General features: G+C 34.9%; 1 protein-coding gene across 1 annotated transcript; it reads right to left on the reverse strand.

The window, feature by feature from the left end:
* Nucleotides 1–221: 221 nt before the first annotated feature.
* On the reverse strand, nucleotides 222–16,369 carry ALB (albumin). Its single transcript, XM_008572456.1, has 14 exons — nucleotides 16,275–16,369; nucleotides 15,515–15,572; nucleotides 14,527–14,659; nucleotides 12,383–12,594; nucleotides 11,454–11,586; nucleotides 10,531–10,628; nucleotides 8,717–8,846; nucleotides 7,165–7,379; nucleotides 5,943–6,075; nucleotides 4,783–4,880; nucleotides 3,433–3,571; nucleotides 2,191–2,414; nucleotides 851–983; nucleotides 222–263 (listed from the first exon to the last, which is right to left on the reverse strand). Exons 1-14 carry the CDS (start codon nucleotides 16,351–16,353, stop codon nucleotides 222–224), a joined length of 1,827 nt encoding a protein of 608 aa, XP_008570678.1. The 5' UTR covers nucleotides 16,354–16,369.
* Nucleotides 16,370–19,566: the final 3,197 nt, after the last annotated feature.

Below are 19,566 nucleotides of genomic sequence, written 5' to 3' on the forward strand. Positions count from 1 at the left end.
CTCATCTATAAAATGGGAATAATAATGGTACTCAACTCAGCCACCATTTTGAGAATTAAATAAGCTAACATATAAGGAGCTTAGAACAGCGGTTAGCACTGGTCTATATGGTACTTAGCAAATGGTCAGTCAGTATTTTCTATTTTAATAATAGCTATTATAATTACTTTTTAAAAAAATCTGAAGTATGGTTACCTGAGATGCTTGTGATTGTGATGTTTTTAGGCTAAAGCAGCTTGACTTGAAGCAACAAGTTTTGGACCCTGAATACAAAGAAATGACAGATGTTGGAAAAATATTAGCACTACTATTACAATTTAAAAAGTGATATTAATACAGCCATTGGTGATTGCAAAGTGATCTCACCATTATCACAGTCTTTAGTTCTAATTTACTACTAAAATCTCTAAAAGGAAGCTTACTGACATCTGTTGTCCCCAAAGAAATAAAAAATTACTGTCAGGCCATAAGGAGAACTATTAAATGATTCAAACATTTAAATGTAAATTTCCCCACTAACCTGTAAAATCAACTAAATTACAAGCCAGCACTTTTCACAAAAATGCTAAATAAATTAATATTTTGGTTTAGTGATCAAAAGATTTCGGGCCTCACAAATATGCTATGAATATTCATAAACATCACAAATTTGGACAGAGAACGGGCATTATCAACATGCAGAGCAGGAGATAACCAAGATTTGTCATTTTGTAAGACAATTGTACATAGAATATGGTCCCTGTCCCATATGTACGAAATGCTCTTTGACAAATAAACCCCTAAGCCCTAACCTGATCAAACGCACAAAAATGGAAATTAGATGTATTAAAAATGAGCACAGCTCCAGTACCTCCTCAGCAAAGCAGGCCTCTTTGTCATCAGCCTTGCAGCACTTTTCTAGAAAAGCTGCAAAATTCCCCATAACAGTTTTCATTTGTTCTTCTGTTGCCTTGGGCTTGTGTTTCACCAGCTCAACAAGTGCACTGCATTTGAATGGAAAAAGAAAAAAAAAAAAAAAACAGGAAAAAGTTTAGTCACATAAAGATAAATGAAAATGGTAAGGATGCTAGTGCAATCATTTAAGATTCCAAGTCTTGGAGCCAGGCAACTCTGGGTTTGAGGCCCAAGCATACCACTCTACATTTCAATATTCTCATCGCCGTCATGAGGATAATAAAATCCACCTTCGTAGGGTTGGTGGGAAGATCAAATGAGATAATCAGTGTAAATTGCTCAACATCTTATGCAGCATCACTAAATCTCTTTTCATAAATCTCTTTTCAGTAAATCTCTGGAAAGAATTATGTCATTGCATTTATATACTATTAAGATTTTGAAAGTTATGCCATACTGAATTTGATAGCTATTTAAGAGCTAAAAATGATCCTTAAAAACTTAACTATCTTGGAACTCATTTTAAAAGTTTCTCATCTGTGAATTTTTATATTTGGTCTTTGAAATTTGCCCCATCTGAAGTTAATAGTGGAGAGTCTATAGGACATAAGACTATCCAGCTCATGGGAGCTGGTGGTTCTTTCACTGACATCTGCAGAGACAGCAGTGCCAGAGAGAGTTGTGTGGGCCTGACAGGTTTTTCAATATTACTCTTAAGTCTAGACTATGATTACAGCCCACCAGAGAAGGCAGCAACTTTCTGTTGCTAAATGTCATGCAATTCTAATCCCTTGTGACAGCAATTGGAAGTCAAGCCTCAGAACTCTCATTTCTACATGTTTTTCATCCAAGTCTCTTTCTCAAAAATCACATTTTGGGGGGTTGGCTCTCCAGAGGGGTCACCATAGAGCAAACTTAAAATAACTCTGCATGACTAGAAATAAATTTTCCTGTGATTCCTCCTAACTAATTTGCTATCTGCACAAATCCATCAACTAGTTGTTCACAAATCCATGGCTTATTGTACCAGACCTGGCCCAAGATGTTATTCTACCATGGCTTTTATCCACGATATGACTCTGAATAATTTGTTGGCAAGATTATATTAGTTTTTTGCTCAGGGAAAAAGCTATTCAATTTATCCTTGACACTTTTATCAGCTTAATAAGGCCAATATTCAAATACTTTTCTCTAAGGAATATAATCACTATTTCAGGAAAAAAAAAATTGCTCATTTTAACTGACAGTTCTTGCTATCAAGACAATAAACACAAGCAGTAATGAAATACTCCTCACGATTGTTTCTTGAATTGTTTCTCCTTCTCAGGAAGTGTGCACACATCTGCATGGAAGGTGAATGTTTCAGCATTAAAGTCTTTGGGAACATATGTTTCATCAAGTTGCACAGCAGAAAAGCATGGCCGCCTGTTCACCAAGGATTCAGTGCAGCATTTGGTGACTTTTTCACTCACTGGTGTCTTTTCATGTAACACACACAACCGATTTAGGACCAAGGACACCTAAAGAACAGTCAAGAGAGCATAAATGCAAAAGGAGCAAAATTGAAAGTTTTCATTGAACGCCTACTTTCCAGTGCACCAAAACAAGTGTTATATTTTAACTAGCAACACTGAACCCAAAGTGGATTTGAGGCAGTGGTTTATCTTTAGCACTACAAATAAGAACTTTCAAATTGTCTCTCTTCTAATTAAATATGTCTACATTTTAACAATAATTCACTTGAGAAAGTAATTGATGAAAATAAGTTGAGATGAAATGTCTTGAGATATGTGTTGGAGTAGGGAGGAAATAGTCTTACACATTAAAGAAGACACCCCAAAGAAAGTAAAAATTTAGAAAATGTCAGAGGAATACTGAAAATTCATAGATTTTTTTCAAAACAATTTATCACCTTTGAGATCCTGTCTAAATCCTCATTTTGACAGGATAGTATAGGTGGAGTGGATTGAATTTTGTCCCCTCAAAACTCACTGAAGCTTGAATTGTGTCCCCCAAGTTTTATGTATTAGAAACTTGGCCCCCACTATGACTGTTAAAAGGGTGGGAGATCCTATTATGGTAAAATTGAAAGGTGAGGCCTTGAAGAGGTGATTGGATTGTAGGACCATGCCTTAGTGAATGGATTAAAAATGGTGGTCAGGGGCATTGTTCTGAGGGCTTTAAAAGGACAGTGCATGAGGAGGTTACTCTCTCTTTGCTCTCTCTGCTTCCACCGTCTTGCAATGTGAGACCGCTGGGTCACTATCGCCACCATCAGATGACTTTGGACTTCCCAGCCTCAGAAACTGTAAGCAATGAATTTTGTTTTCCTTCTAAATTACCCATTTCCAGGTATTTTGTTATGAGCAACAGAAATGGACTGATACAGTGACCAAATTCTGTCTGCCATTCACACACACACACACACACACACACACACACACACACACACGTTAGCCTACCCTTCTTCTGAAAGTTAGGTTTGTCAATATCTAGAGGCAAAAATTCATCCTTATCATTATGTTTTTAAAGACTCACATAATCTTCAGCACAGGGCACTCTGTCAGATTCAGAAAGCTTACAACACTTGCTGCCCACTTTTCCTAGGCTTCTTGAGATCTCCACGAGAGTTGGAGTTGACACTTGGGGTGCTCTCCTGGTATAACGAACTGCGAGCCTATAATGAAATAGTCCATGTGTTTTCAGTCAGGCAAAAAACTGCTTCATGGATCAAGTAGAGAACACTTGGCCAAAATTAACTAAGATGTTCTTATTTTCCATTCATCAAATTATTTCCATCTCCAGGGTGGTGGGGGAGCACAGGGGGTAGAACTTATCTTGAGCAACTAGTTTTGGCTTTGAATTCCAATTGCACTATATTATCTTCAAGAATTGAGTTACCTTATTATAGTTCAGCAGCATTGATAGATTTATTAATTGCTTCTCTCCTTCAGTAAGTCCTACTGAGAGCTTAATATACACCAGCACTGGGATGAACTTAAGATATCAGTGGAAAATGGGAAGAAATATACCTGACTCAAAAGGAATGATGCAAGTACTAAATTAAAAGGAATAAAGTATGCAATTAACCTGGTGCAGTATCTAGCCTGTAGTAATCACTTATTAAGAATGCCACTCACCATTGAAAGTCAATGTATGACTGCAATCTACTTGACGGAAGAAACTATTCAGTTATGTGCACTGTTGTTATCCCTAAAATCCATAGTTAGAAAAGTGCTAACTATGTACATGAGCTGCACAATAAATATGTACTGAATAATGTGTCCTTTCTTGTCTTTACCTCCATAGACAAGGCTCTATTGAATTGGGACATTAGTACAGCAGGTCATATGCCTCTGTCTTTCCTAGAGAGAGAAATTTCATAGGAAAACAAGGCTGTTACCATCAAATGCTGGGTTCATCTTCTAACTACCCAATCTTTCCCCAAATAGCCCATTATAAATCTAATATTCACACATGTATATAAATTGATTTTATTATATTTTCAAGAAGTAATTATATTACTTCTTGAGCTACTGCCACCAAAGCTTACTCGTTCCTGTTCTGTAAAATATTGCTGTTTTATTTGCCCATAAACTAGCTCCTAACCTTCAAGGGGCATCCCTAGTTCTAATATATCAAGGTTTGGCAGTTACACTCCCTGCCTACATAACTCCCAGTCCAATTTTTCAGACTGCACTCAAATATAGACCTCTTCATCCCATCAATTATTTTATCCCTCCTCTCCAGTTTTTCTTGATAAAGAATTATTAGAAATACATATTGTATTTTCATTATTAAAAGTTCTATGCCAGGTGACCTGTGTATTAAGTCTTAAATAATTACAAATTGATCAAAAAAAATGAGCCAATAAATAAAAATACTTACGCATTTTGGAAGCCATAATCTCCAAGCTTCTCATAAAGTTCACAGTTTTGTTGGACTAAATTCTGAGCCTCATTTACAAGAGGCTGAAGTTCATCAAGCTGAAATATAAAAGGGTTGTGTTGCCAGTATTCCACCTGAGGACTAGATGCAGGACATTTTTCACCCTTCTGCTCAAAATGAGATCCTTCCTCCTCTCTGCCCAAAGCCATGTGCATAGATCTTCAATGCCACATTAGTCATATTACATTCGAATTGTTTATTTGGTGAGGCTATATAGTGTAAGTAGTTGTGGAGTTCAATGGCTGGTACTTGAGCCAGGCCATCTAACTCATTTCCCACCTGTGCAACTTTACTTACCCTCTTCAAACATCAGAATCCTCGTCTCTATAATAGGGGCAAAGATGACACTCTCCTCACAGATTGCTCCATAAACCAACTAAACTAATGAAATTAAAACAGCGCCTGGCACATAGTAAAAGTTCGATAAGTGATGGCTATAATCGTTAGTACCATTATTATTAAGCCATCACTCCAGACGGATTTCGATCTCTCCAAGATGAAAGATTTTGCCTTGGTCATCAGTTGCAGGGGATGAGTGGCATATCACAGCTTCTTGGTAGAGGAAAGAATGGCCTTTCTCTGATTCTGAATAGTCTGGAAGCCATTATGTATGCCTGTAGGGACCTTAAAAACCCTCCAGAACAGATTTCCTCTTCTAACTTTAAACTATTCTGAAACCTTCCCAAAAGTCTTGGAAATATTCTAAAAGAACAGATTTCACAACCTTCCTTAAGATACTAATTCTAGTACTTGACAAATCTTGGAATTGGGTTAACTTTCTGTATATCTAAGCTAAACCTTTTTAATTAACACTTAAATTTATATTACTTTGTTCTCAGGAGTATAAAAAAGAGAAAAACCATTGTTAATATTTTGTGAAATTAGAGATTACTCTCTTCAGATCTTTCTTCCCTAGACTAACTATTCTAAGTTTTATTAGCCATTCTATTTAAGGCTATTTTTCCTATAATGTTTAAGAGCAGAGAAGTGAAACCATCTTAAGAAAACATCTAAATTGCACTAAATATCATTTCACATTCCTGCATTATTTTTCCTTCTTATCAATAAAGGAGCTACATCTTTTCCTGCAAGAAACGTACCACTTTGGCATAACATGCAGGAGGATCTGCAGTGGCACAGCACTTCTCCAATGTGGCTTCATATGCCTTGGCAACTCTCAGCAGCAATAAGACAGGGTAATTAGGGTGCCTTCTTGAATATTCATACAAAAACCTAACATGAAAATAAAATAGATTTAGTTGGACAAATGAGCAAGAAAAATCACATAACTCATCTCAAGATTAACTCATATTCCAAAGACCTGTATTTGGCTAAACCCCAAGTAATTCCTGGTGCTACAGACTTGAGGTCTAGAGTTTAAGCTACTCGGATTCAATTCCTGCCTCTGCCACTGGTTTTACTATGTCACCTTAGGCAACTTATTAAAACTATCAGAGTCTTAGTTTCCTCCTCTGTGTAATGGGATATCTGTCTCATAAGGTGGATTGTGAGGAATACATGATATTATGTATGCAAAACACATACTGCCTGGCACATACTAAATGTTTAATGAGTGATACCTGTTATTTTTATGTATATTTTGTTTGATTTGGACTACATCTTAAAAGAATTCTGATAGATATATGGACAGAAGCATATTGTTAAAATTTTCCTTTTCCTCTTTGTATAAGTGAAATCATATAGGGTACATAATTTTATGAAATATTATTTAATGCAAAGAATACAGGTATACAGAACCCAACAAAAATGCAAAAGTTTAGCACCACATTTATTTGACTATGTATAATCATTTATTTTGTCATTTAATTACATACTGCCTTGCCATACTACTGAACTTCTGGTCTTTTCAACCAAATATAAAGTACCTGGTGCCAGTCTCCATACTTCTTTTTATACTTCATTGTTGCCATCATATAGATTAGATAGATAGATAGATAGATGATAGATAGGCAATATATTCACACGTATAAATGTTCAAGAAATACTCTTTGAATGAATGAATGATTAAATGAATAATGTATATATAATTTATACACAAAAAAAAAATTTCTGAAGGCATTTCCAGAAATATCCGTAAAGAGAAAGGAATGTTGTGCTTTTGCTGTAAGCATGTATTATTTTATGGTAATGTTTTAAACTAATTAACTTTTTCAAAAAATTTTTAAAGTCTAGGAGAAGGAAGGATAAGAAGCATGCTGAGCAGCAGGGAAATTGTAGCAACTCCACAGGAAAGCCTAGTATATCTTCCTATATCGTGAGGCCATATGAAAGCTATGAAAGAATTATTCCTTATCTACTCACGTGCCCAGGAAGACATCTTTTGCCTCAGCATAGTTTTTGCAAACTTCCTTATCCTCAACAAAATCATGAGCTATTGGGGCCAAGTCAGTAGGCAAGTCGTCTTTTTCCACCTCAGAAAGACAGTGGGATTTTTCCAGTACAGGCTTATCACAGCATCCCTTCAGTTTACTGGAGATTGAATCTTGATGTTCACACATATACTTGGCAAGTTCCGCCTATTCGCAAGATAATGGAAATTGTTCAACATAAATTGACATTGCTATACTTTCTCCCCAGACCTTTACTATGTTGGCAGAACATGATCATTGTATTTTAAGACCATACACATAACAACATGCCTTCTACGAACATATTCTGAGTCTATTCTCCTAAGCATGGAGACCCAGATTGAACTACAACAACGTCCTCACTTGTTTAAAAAAGACTGGGCAGTAACAGGCACTCGTATAAGTTATTTATTAATTTTATATTTCTACTATTAAGGCATTTAAGATTTTTTTCCTTAAAAAACTTACTCAGTGGTGTTCTTCTAAATAATACCCCTTCCCCATATTAAGTGCAGGCATTTTGAAACCAGATAACTAAATAAAGTATTACAGATTTTTGAAAAATGAGTGAAGATCATAGTCACAGGACCTTCTTACATATATGAAAGATCTACTTTCAGTTTTTCAGAAAGTGTTATGAGAGATTAGGATTCTAGTGTTTGGTCATATTTTTAATTTTTGAAGAAAGGGAAAAATGTTACAAGTTTGGGGAAAAGAGATATCATGCTAAATATGTATATATTTAACACAGAGAGTTAATTAAGGGAGAGAATACAGACAGGAAGAAATACATCATTTCCAAAGATCTCTTCAGGTACTAGACCCTCTTCACCTGCACCCACATTCCAAAAATCTTAGAAATCTACCTTTGTAGCTGACCTTCAGTTTAAGCCTTTGTTCTCAGATTACAACTGAATGTAGTTATAAATCAGTGAATTGGTTTATCAGGTCACTTAGTAATTAGGATAAAAACTATCACAAGGGGGCCAGCCCGGTTGCGCACTGCTACAGTGCGCCACTTGGGAGCGTGGTGGCGCTCCTGCCAAGGGTTCGGATCCCACATACGGACTGGCGGCTCACTGGCTGAGCGAGGTGCGGGCGCGACACCGAGGGTTGCGATCCGTTGCCGGTCACGAAAAAAGACAAAAAGGAAAAAAAAAAACTATCACAAGGGTGCCAGCCCGGTTGCGCACTGCTACAGTGCGCCACTTGGGAGCGTGGTGGCGCTCCTGCCAAGGGCTCGGATCCCACATACGGACTGGCGGCTCACTGGCTGAGCGAGGTGCGGGCGCGACACCGAGGGTTGCGATCCGTTGCCGGTCACGAAAAAAGACAAAAAGGAAAAAAAAAAACTATCACAAGGCAGGAAAGGCTTGGAGATAGAGCTTATAAGAGAACAGAAGGCAATCTCAACCCACTGTCAGCTGTCGCCAATGATATTGCATGTATTCATTCTACCAACTTAAGTATGTATGCTACCAAAGAGCATATTAATGACTCTTTACCCTGTCATCGGCACATTCAAGCAGGTCACCATGGCAGCATTCCTTGTGGACTTTGGCAAGATCTGTCACTAACTTGGTAACTTCTGCAAAGTCAGCTTTGGGAAATCTCTGGCTCAGGTGAGCTACTGCCCTAAAAAGAAAATCCCCCCCATCAAAATATTGTTATCATGCAGTATTTTATATGAAAGTACTAGGAAAATACTATTTATAACAAGAAATTTCCAGGCAAACTAACATTCGGAAAGAATTTTCAAAATTCATTAGTTCTTATTTTAATATCAGTTCTAAACCAAATGTTTATCTTTCTTCCTTAGAGCAGAATTATCCATTTAAGAGTGTGTGTGGTGGATAGAAATCTAGCAATTCATAAAAGCGGAAATCAAAGAGGGATTCTGAAAGGGACAACAGGCTGAGAGGCATTAGGTTAGGAGCCCAGATTTGACCTTCAGATCTGGCTTTATCACTTACTAGCAGTGTGACCCTAGGCAAGTGACTTAGCTTCTCTGGGCTTCAGTCTCTGAAGTGTTACAATAGCAGGTTAAATCAAAGGACCATTTTAAGAATTAAATTAAATAATGCATATGAAAGCATTTTATAATCTAAGAAGTATTACACAAATTCCAGTTATCTTTTTTTTTCTCAATTAAAACACATTCTTCCTGACTTCTAAAGGTGGCTGAGAAAAAAAAATTTTATAGCTTCTACAGAATTAGGGAGTTTTTATTAAGCATACTTTTACCAATAAACTGCCCCTATGACAAGACGTAAAAGGCTAATATCCTTGTTTTAACCAAATCACTTCAGAGTCACCTAAATCTGATAAAGATTTCTTTCCCAGAACCAATCATAGCCTGCTGATCTGTGTATCATTTCATGTTGGAGTTGTTTTGCTTATCAATTCGGTTGATTTTGGTGGTATAGATGGTAGGAATAATGGTCAAATAACTCATTCAGTTGACAGTTTCTAGAGAGCATGCATAATGTCTATTATTTTCAATTTATCTCCTGTTTGTGTTGATTCATCATTGACTAGTAAATGAGGGAATGAGGGGACAGGTAGTATTTTTTCGGCTCAGATATTGAAGTATGCTCCCAGAACCAGCTAAGTAATATGAAAATTTTGCCAGAGACCCAGGCAAAAACACAAGATGAAATGCAGAGTTGGAGGTATGAAAAAAATGAGAAATAACTTTAACTTAGCTTATGGCTGAACTTAATTATCAGGATTTAAAAGGACGAGCGGACACTTTCAGATTATTGGGAGGAAAGGTAAAATTAAGTAAAATGCACTAAATACAGATCTATAAAAATTATAAACCATTATAATGAGATCTCCAGTATTTATAAATAAATGGGATTTAAATAGCTGTCCCTTTTTTAGAACAAAAAAATGCTGTCTTCTAGATTGTTGACTACTAATTCCTCCCTTAACTCCAAAAAACAATTATATTGTATAATGTTGAATATACTAATTATCCTGATTGGAGCATCACGTATTGCCCACAGATATTGATATTCAACTCTGAACCCCACAGATATGTACAATCAACTATGTTACAATAAAAAAAAAATTCATAGTGACAAAAAATCATTAATTAATTAATTTTGACTACTTTTAAAAAAGATTAAAAACAATGCCAAATTGTCATTGATATCCTGATTTTTAACTCTCTTACATTTTCTACCTTTTAGACAACCAAAAAGACGTATTTAAAAGCACTGTGTAAAATGCCATGTAAATGTAGAAATTTGTCAACTGAACCATCATAATTTATGTCACTATAAAGATGCAAACTATGTTAAAAAATATTTACCATGCTTTGAATGCTCTTTCTCCAAATTTATGCAGACTGGCGCACTTGAGTCTCTGTCTGGCAGCTGAAGCCAATGCCTTTTCCTTCACAGCATCAAGCTACAGAAAGGAATAATTTTGAAAAACTTAGAAAACTTCTATACAAAACATCTCTTCATAAGCCCAGACGAAAAAATGCCAAATTAAATTTTAAAGAGATAACGTACACCTAAATTCCCAAGTACTCCCTTTGGCAAACAATTATTTTGCTATGTAAGAAGAGAAAAAAATCAGTTTGGTCATAGCAGAAGACTCCAGGTAGTTAAAAAGCATCTTGAAGGTGTTGCTGGGGGAAAGGGCCCTGAAAGGAAAAGTGGAGGAACAGAGCACACTAATATCCAGGAAATACAATTTTGCTGATTTCTTAATTTTGTGTGTAATTCATTTTAGTTCTTCTTCCACCAATAGCATCAATAAACTCCCCAGAAAAGAGAATAAAGCACATAATAAATATTTATGACATGGATGAATAAAGCTGGGCTTGTAGATGCAGTACAGTTCTCTACTACTTTGAATCCCCTCTCCAAGAAAAAGCTTCCTGAAAAGATAAGCAAAAACTGTGGCCCTTGCTGTGCAGTTTGACAAATGAGTTTCTGTATTTCACTATAGTGATCACCACCATAAAAAGTGGTGGGGATTTAGACACACGCACAGTGATAACCTCTGTCAGATCAGCATTGACAAGTCTTAGAAGGAGGAATGAGGAGATTAGAGGCTTTCAAAAAGGATGAAAGATCTTTGGGGGAGATAAGAGTGAGCAAGGTTTTTTTAACCATGTAGGAAAATTTGTGTCAGAGACTTAGGTTCCCCAAATCTAACCATAAGACGTTCAAAATCAGAGGTGAGACTATAAACTTGTTCTTCTATTCTTCTTTTGGGGAATACCTTTGGTGTCAGGCAGGCAGTTTTATCAGCGGCTTGGCAGCATTCTGTAAGAGCGGCTTTGTACTTTTGAGCATAGAAAAGCAGTTCTGGGGCATAAAAGTAAGGATGTCTTCTGGCAACTTCATATAAGTAACTAAATTTTTAAAAAGAAAAAAAGGCAATCATTTATCTATAGAATACAGTATTACAGAAACAATTGTTTTTTTTTTTGTTTGTTTGTTTTGTTTGTCTTTTTTGTGACCAGTAAGGGGATTGCAACCCTTGGCTTGGTGTCGCTCGCACCGCACTCAGCCAGTGAGCGCACCGGCCATCCCTATATAGGATCCGAACCCATGCGCTGCTGTACTCCCAGTGCTGCACTCTCCCAAGTGAGCCATGAGGTCGGCCCTTACAGAAACAATTGTAATGAAAGTGTTCCCCAGTCCTTCCAAACCCAAAGACATCTAATTTACCAAGGAAGTTCAATTTGCACATAATGGCCTTGTCTTTGTCATTCTTTGTCAGTGAAAAGGAAGGTTAAATTTAAATTTGTGTATGTCTGTATGTGCGCTTATAAATGGTTAAATTTTGGTGATATAATATTGCTGACTAAAATAAATCAATTCTAAGTATAACTTATGTGTGTGTGTGTGTGTGTGTGTGTGTATATATATATACACCTATATAATGTCTTAAAACATGTCAGTCTTAAATTTTTCATACAAATCATATCCTCTTTCAATAAACTGCAAAAGATCTCTGATCATATTTTTTGTTGTATAGAATTGTGTGGTATCAAATATTACTTCTTTAAAAATCATCTGAAGAAGAAAACTTTTAAGTCTTAAAGATAAATATATTTTTTGTTGTGGCAATTGTCAAAATATGTGTTGACTTATAGATTTATTCCAAAATTTTTTATTTTGAAGCATAAACATCTGATTACTTACTGTCCCAAAAACTTAGATTCATTTTCCTGAAATTCGGAGCACAATTCATCAGCGTCTGGTCTCGAGAAAGGAGGGAGTGGTGGGTTATCATCTTTGTGGGCCAGGAAGCATTCATTTCTCTCGGGTTCTTGTTTTGCACAGCAGTCAGCCATTTCACCATAGGTGTCACGAAGACTTGCAACTGTACATAATTTATCTCCAAAAAGTTGATGCTAAATTAAAGAGAGCAAGCTTCAAATTACTGAGCAGTATTTTCTTTTCTTTATAATCAAAGAACAGTATAAAAATTAATATTGGTAATAATGAATATGCTAATAAAAATAGTTTTTTTTAAAGTTTAATACACTGGTAAAGTTTGGTTAGGAAATCATATAAAAATTTACTTTTCTCCCTCTCGTTAGCATTCCCTTGATTTGGCCATCTCTGTATAATTTTTATAAGAATTAACTTCACACTATTACTTATGGTGGATAAAACAGAAGGACAAAAAGACAGTCAATAGCTTTAAAGAATGTTGCATTACTCCTATATCCACCTGACACTAAAGGCCGAGAGTAATCATTACAACAAAAATCAGGGGAAAACATAAGTAGGAGGTGGATTCACATTCGGGAGAAAAGTGTTCAGAGAGTTTCTCATTTGATGTGCCCCTTTTTGAGAGGTCCAACTTTTTAGCAGATACCATTTAAAACTGAGGAGTATCACAATCTAATATATATTAAGCTACTGCATTACAATATAGATTTCTTTTTATTTTAGAAATATTTATATCAAAGCTCTTTTCATTAAATGAATCCTTTTCTTCCCCATTTATTTTTATTATGAAAGTAATTAAAACCCCAGGGGAAATATACTGCTCTAAACAGAATTTATTAATTTTTCAAAAATTACATTTTTAAAAATTCGTATGTAAAAAAAGAAGAGAGAGAAAGAGAGAAATTCATTGTAGAAATGTATTATTGTGAGGAGTTACAGTGTTGATTCTCCCATTAGGGAGAGGTAAACATAGAGAGAAATAAGGAGAGAATAGTCTCCAATGATAAATTTAAAATGGTCTTGCCCCCAGAGAGGTATATATGAGTATAGATTGAGTGGTGAGAGAAAGATAAACCTCTCCTTATTTTGAAGACCTGTCTAGAAACACTGAAAGTTCAGTTCTTCAAAATTACTGATTACCCTGCTTTTTTATCATATGTAAAAATATGAATATCCCGAAAATGAGGAATACACAGCATTACAATTATTTTGCCCAGGCAACGAAATTGGCATAGAAATCAGTTAGTGCTTCCTGAAGATAAAAACCATTCTATATTTTCAAAGAGATACTAGCACTCCTATGTTCATTGCAGCACTATTCACAATAGTCAAGGTGTGAAAACAACCTAAATGTCCATTGACAGATGAATGGATAAAGAAAATGTGGGACGTACATACAATGGAATACTATTCAGCCTTAAAAAGAAGGAAATTCTACAATGTGCAACAATGTGGATGAACCTTGAGAATATTATGCTAAGTGAAATAAGCCAGTCATGGAAAGACAAATACTGCATGATTTCACTTATATAAGGTATCTAAAATAGTCAAATTCACAGACTCGAAGAGTAGAATGGTGGTTGCCAGAGGCTGCAGGGAGGAGGAAATGGGGAGTTATTAATCAACGGGCATAAAGTTTTAATTAAGCAAGATGAATAAGCTCTAAAGATCTGCTGTACAATATTGTACCTATAGTCAATATTAATATATTACACATAAAACATTTTTAAGAGGGTGGGTCTTATGTTCTTACCACAGTAAAATAAAATTAATTAGTATATAAAAACATGCTATCACTATTAGCTTATACAAAAAGAAACCAAACCTCAAGTTTTGAAAAAAGATTTTCACAGATGACAATTGCCATTTAAATACACCATGACTACTGTATGTGGTCTCAATGAAGAAATGTTTTTAAAACTGTGGGCATAGCTAGAGCATCTCTATTCCAGAGGAAACAATGGCTTATTAGTCTATAAGCAACTTTTAAGTGTTGCTTACAAATCTGATCATTTAATAATAATTGAGAAAACTAAAAAGGAATTTTTTCCTTTGAACTGCTTGGGATCACTTAGAAGAAAGAATCCCGAAAACCAGAATGTACTTACTAGTGATTTGTCACAATTTTCAGCTGACTCATCAGCAACACATGTTTTTGCAAATTCAGTTACTTCTTTCACTAATTTTATGTGTTCTTCAAATGGGCACTTCTGGAGATACTGAGAAAAGGAAACCAGCACCCTGAAACAAAGAATGTAGAAATATGTAGAATAATAAAACTTTAATCTTGCTATACTAGAAAGCAAATCATGTATGTATATATATTCTATATTTTATATATCTCTTACTATTATCCAGAAAGCCTGTTCATATCAGGTATTATCTGAGGCCTAAACAGGTATATGTAGCTTCCTAGGCAAAGAGGATATGTATTTCCACAATGTTTAAATATATGTGTATGCATGTTAGTAGATACACACACATAGAGCCAAGTCACCGAACTGCATGCTAAATAGACCTAATTGTGAAGACTGGGCATTACAGAAGTCCTGTGAATTATTTAAAATGAAAAACAAAACCCACATTCTTCATTTAATTAAGCTGAGGATAAGATTGACCTTTAAAATATAAACTATTTTCTCATTTTTTACTAAATTTAAAAAAATGAAATGTTTCCCCAAAACCATAGGACTACTTGCTATGTAAAGGGTTTCGCAAGTGAGCTGCCAAAGGAACCATACATTAAAGTCCTCTCCACCACACAGGTTGTAGAAGAATTCCAGACCTGCACTGTCTCATACAGTAGCCATTAGCCACATGTGAGTATACAAATTTAAATTAATTAAAATTAAATACAATTTAAAGTTCTTTTTCTCAGTTGCATTTGCCATATTTAAAGTACTCAATAGCCATATGTGACCGGTAGCTACCATATTGGACAGCACTAACACAGAATATGTTCATCAATGCAGAAAATTATATTGAACAGCACTGTTCTAGAGTCTGAATCCTGATGACTGGGGAATATAAAGACTTTAGAGTAATAATTAATGTTATTAGAAACATTAACTTTGACTCCTCAATATTTTAACTTACAGGCCTTTGAAATTTTCTTCTCCCAAGTCTTTAAACCGATGAGCAATCTCACTCTTGTCTGAGGGGGAGAAAAAGAAAAAAAAATGTATTAATACTGAGGAAAACGATTCATTATGATGCTACTTTTTAAATTTCTTTTCATTTGACTTAGGTTATTCATTTGCTCCAAAATACTGGGCTCTGATCCTTACAGAAAATTTAAGGATATTGGTGAATTATTTCTTCTGCATTTAAACAGAAGAATTATTCAATCATCAAGAATACATTTTAAAAATCATTCAATATTAATAGCTTTATATTCAAATTTGGATAAGATCTAATGGTCCTATAGTATCCATTAATAGCAACTGAGAAAACAGTCTGGAATGAAAGCAAATATAAATACAAGTTCTATTTATAAGATTAGCAATTAGGTTATGAGGGGTTTTTTTTATAAAGCATGGTGCAGTAAATAGGTCTCTGAGATAGGTGTGAATTTTATCTTCAACTCTATTCTGTGAAGTTTTGGTCACTCTGCCTAAAGTTTCTTCTTGTGCAAAAGAAAATTAGTCACTAAACAATTCTCACCATTTTTTTTTTCACCTAGAGTGTTTGAAACACATTAATAAGATGACAACATAAGGGTACACAAATACAAGATGTCATCATATTCTAGAAATAAATGCTAAAAGAAAATTTAATACATTAAAGATGCAGGGTTTACTGAAACTTTCTTTTGCTAGGAAAATAAAAGTTGAATATAGAAAAATAGAATTCTTACGTGCTTCTCGACGAAACACACCCCTGGAATAAGCGGAGCTGAAGAGAAAGAGAAGGGAAATAAAAGTAACCCACTTCATTGTGCCAAAGACTTGTGGGGTTGATAGAAGAGAAAAGGTAAGACACATAGAGGGAAATTAGCACTAATATACTCCTTTAACCAATAATTGTAGATTATTAACTAGACTCATCTTTGTATCTCATTGGCTCCCAACTGATTACAAAATTCATAATATTCTTGCCAAAAAACTGTTTGACTAAATCTCTTGCGTATATTTGCCATCTGGAACTGTTTTTTCCACAAGACCTTGTCAATTCATTAAAGTTATGCAAAACATCTTATCAAATTTTACACAAGAGTTTAACTGATTTGTACCTATTATTCATTACCATGTTCTTTATCTGAGATTTCCCATTTAAACATTTTAGTTTTCAATGTTTGCAAAAACTGTAACTAAACCAATGGCTTTGCTTGAAAATAAGCCATACTAAAAGAGCGAAGTCCTTAATTGCATCTATCACCAGTTCCAAGAGTACTCTACAGGTAATGAAAAATTTACACATGCACACACACACACACAATACGGTTTCCATATCTTTATCATTCTTCTGAAATCATTCTGTCTGCAAAAGCTGATGTTGCCACAAATGCAAACTAAGAAAAAGCCATAGCAACAATAACAACTAAAATGGATATGTGGAAGTTTCATGTTTCTATTCTAGCCCTGGCCCACATGTGATTCAGGCCCTGAGGTAAGATACTTAGATACAAAGTGAGTATCCCTCATGGTGTTTTCAGTTAAGGAGACCTGGGGATGAAAACAGGTCCAAAGGACAGTGATGATGGTCTTTGCCATTATAATATACACAGATAGGTTGAACCCTGATTACACCTCTACAGGTTATGAGAATCCTGGACCTCCTTCACCAGGTATCGGATTCTTTTCATCCCTGTTTCACACATTTTTCCTTTTTCCCTTTTAATAAGTAGAAAAATCATGTGCTCTTTTTTTAATGCTACTTAAAATTTTGAAATAAAACATTATGTCTAAAAACAAAACAAAACAAAGATAATTTTTTAATGGTTTTTAGATTTTCCTTTCCCACTCAAGGTTCTCTTCTCTACCTCTGAAGGTCTATTCTTCCTCTGCCCTTTTGCTCTGAAGATGAAGAACTACTGATCTCCACCAGTAGGAAAACTGACTTGCTGTGAAACTACAGAATAATTAGCATCAAGCCAGTTATTTCACTTAAGTAAATAGCCGAGTCAGTCAAAACTGTCAGTCAAATTTCCCCATGGCACATATAGGCACAGAAGCTAATAAATACTCAAGAGAAGCATTATTTTTCTTATTTAGTCTTAAAATAAAAGGAATATACTTCCTATAATGTTATTTTATTTTATTTCATCTTCAGGAATTGGTACTAATTAAATAAACAAGCACAGAAGAGGAAAAGATTGGTAGATAGGTAGGTAAGAGTTTAAGTGACCCATGGGAGTCCTGAGAGGTAATACAAATCTAAAAGAATGTCTACCTATAAAATTACTTCCACTGGAGAAAACCAGATTTTGCAAAGCCAGAAAACCTATATTGGAAAAGAAAAAGGAAACTATTCTAACTTTCTAAGTGGAGAAAATAATTCTTTCCTGGATAAATTATACCAACTTTTCTTTTAACTTCCTAGGAAGAGTGGGCACTATTTATTTGAAGTAAGTGGCCAACCCTATCCTTTTCCTGATGAGTCCCTGGAGAATGCCTAAGCAAACATGCAATCCTTATATTAAATATTATTGTATTGCTAATTCACAAATTCAGGCCTTTGTCGCTTACACATATACTTTGTGCATTTTTTTTATTTAACAAGTGAAAAAAAATAATGAGTCTCTATTTTGCACTCCAATATTATATTACAATACGATGGTAAATACAGAAAATCTAGTAAAATTCAAATTTATCATGACTGAACTTTGAATTGATTTTCATATATTTAAGGAAGATCCTATAGCTTTAAAATATAAAATTGATAATACCTGAAAGAATATTTGCTTACAGTACCAATAAGGTGTTTAGCAAGTTTAGAGTATGTGTATCCTTATTAAGGTTGAGAAATTAAAATATTTAATTCTTAACATTATCTGCTTGCTTAAAATTCATCTTAATTAATTAGAAACCCTTGAATTGTATGGATTCCCAAAGTAGGAATTCCTACATTTTTCTCTGAAAACCTCAGGCATTAATTCTGCATGTAAATTCTATACTGAGAGGAATAAAACCACATAATTGCTAGTTATTTCTAAGTATCTAGTTCTTCAAGCCTTTAAACTCTTATGTTTAGTCAGTCATCAAAGGATTCTGGCATGAGGGTAAGTGCAAATATTTAAACTAAGAGTTATAAATATGGTTTGGAGAATCTAGTTTCTAAGTAAATAGAAAAATAGCTTCAGTGATTTTAAAATGTTTTCTCATCTTTATGGGAGAAGTTTAAAACTAGAGAGTAGTTAAGAAAATTCCTTTCTTTTGAAAGGATAATAGCATACTGATCATTTAGGAGAGAAAAAAAAATACCTCCATTGAAATGTAAATGTAACTGGGAATTAAACCTGAAACTTTATCCCTTTTGTACTTTGTTTTGCATTCATTTGGACAGGATGGAAAAGTAGATGAACTATCCCTTTGGACCAGTCCCTTACTTCTCTCCACCCTAATCATAGCCTCAAAATACACCCTCTGGATTCCTAAAGCTTCTCACTGAGTCATTCAAACCAGGCTTGCCTTCCATCTGGCAATCTTTGTGGGCCACCCCTCATGCAGTCTCTCTGTGACAGGGTACTACTTCTGGGTCTCCTTCCCTTAGGGATAAAGTAAAACATATTCATGAAAATGTGACAACAATGTCTAACAATGTCCTCAGTGTTTTAACAGAGACTTTCTAGAAATAACCACTTAACCTAAAGTCATTCCAAAATACAGAAAATTTGGAGAGAAAATTGGGGACAGGAAAACCTTTTCATAGCATTCTTCCTGCCATACGATAGACATATGCGTATTCAGCCTATCATGAAGTATCTGGACTGCTTTCTAAGAAATACAGAAGGGTAGAAATATGAAAGACCATTGTGCATCAGACTAATCAACTGAAACATAATACGCAATTTAATTTTTCACTCACTTATTAAGATGCCTTTCCTAAAAAAAAAACAAGAAAATTGACCAAAATGTATGAACTTACATAGGCATTTCTAAGGCAAATAAAAATTGTAATGTAATCCAAACATCAATGAAATATATACA

The sequence above is a fragment of the Galeopterus variegatus genome, unplaced genomic scaffold (genome assembly GCF_000696425.1).
Source record: "Galeopterus variegatus unplaced genomic scaffold, G_variegatus-3.0.2 Scaffold787, whole genome shotgun sequence".
NCBI lineage: Eukaryota > Metazoa > Chordata > Mammalia > Dermoptera > Cynocephalidae > Galeopterus > Galeopterus variegatus.

Coding starts and splice junctions, on each gene's coding strand:
- ALB (XM_008572456.1), bottom strand. CDS start 16,353: ATGAAGTGGGTTACTTTTATTTCCCTTCTCTTTCTCTTCAGCTCCGCT. Junction 11,587..12,382: donor GAATCTAAGTTTTTGGGACA/GTAAGTAATCAG, acceptor TTAAAAATTTAG/TTACTTATATGAAGTTGCCA. Junction 3,572..4,782: donor GATTATGGCTTCCAAAATGC/GTAAGTATTTTT, acceptor ATTTCATTATAG/GCTCGCAGTTCGTTATACCA.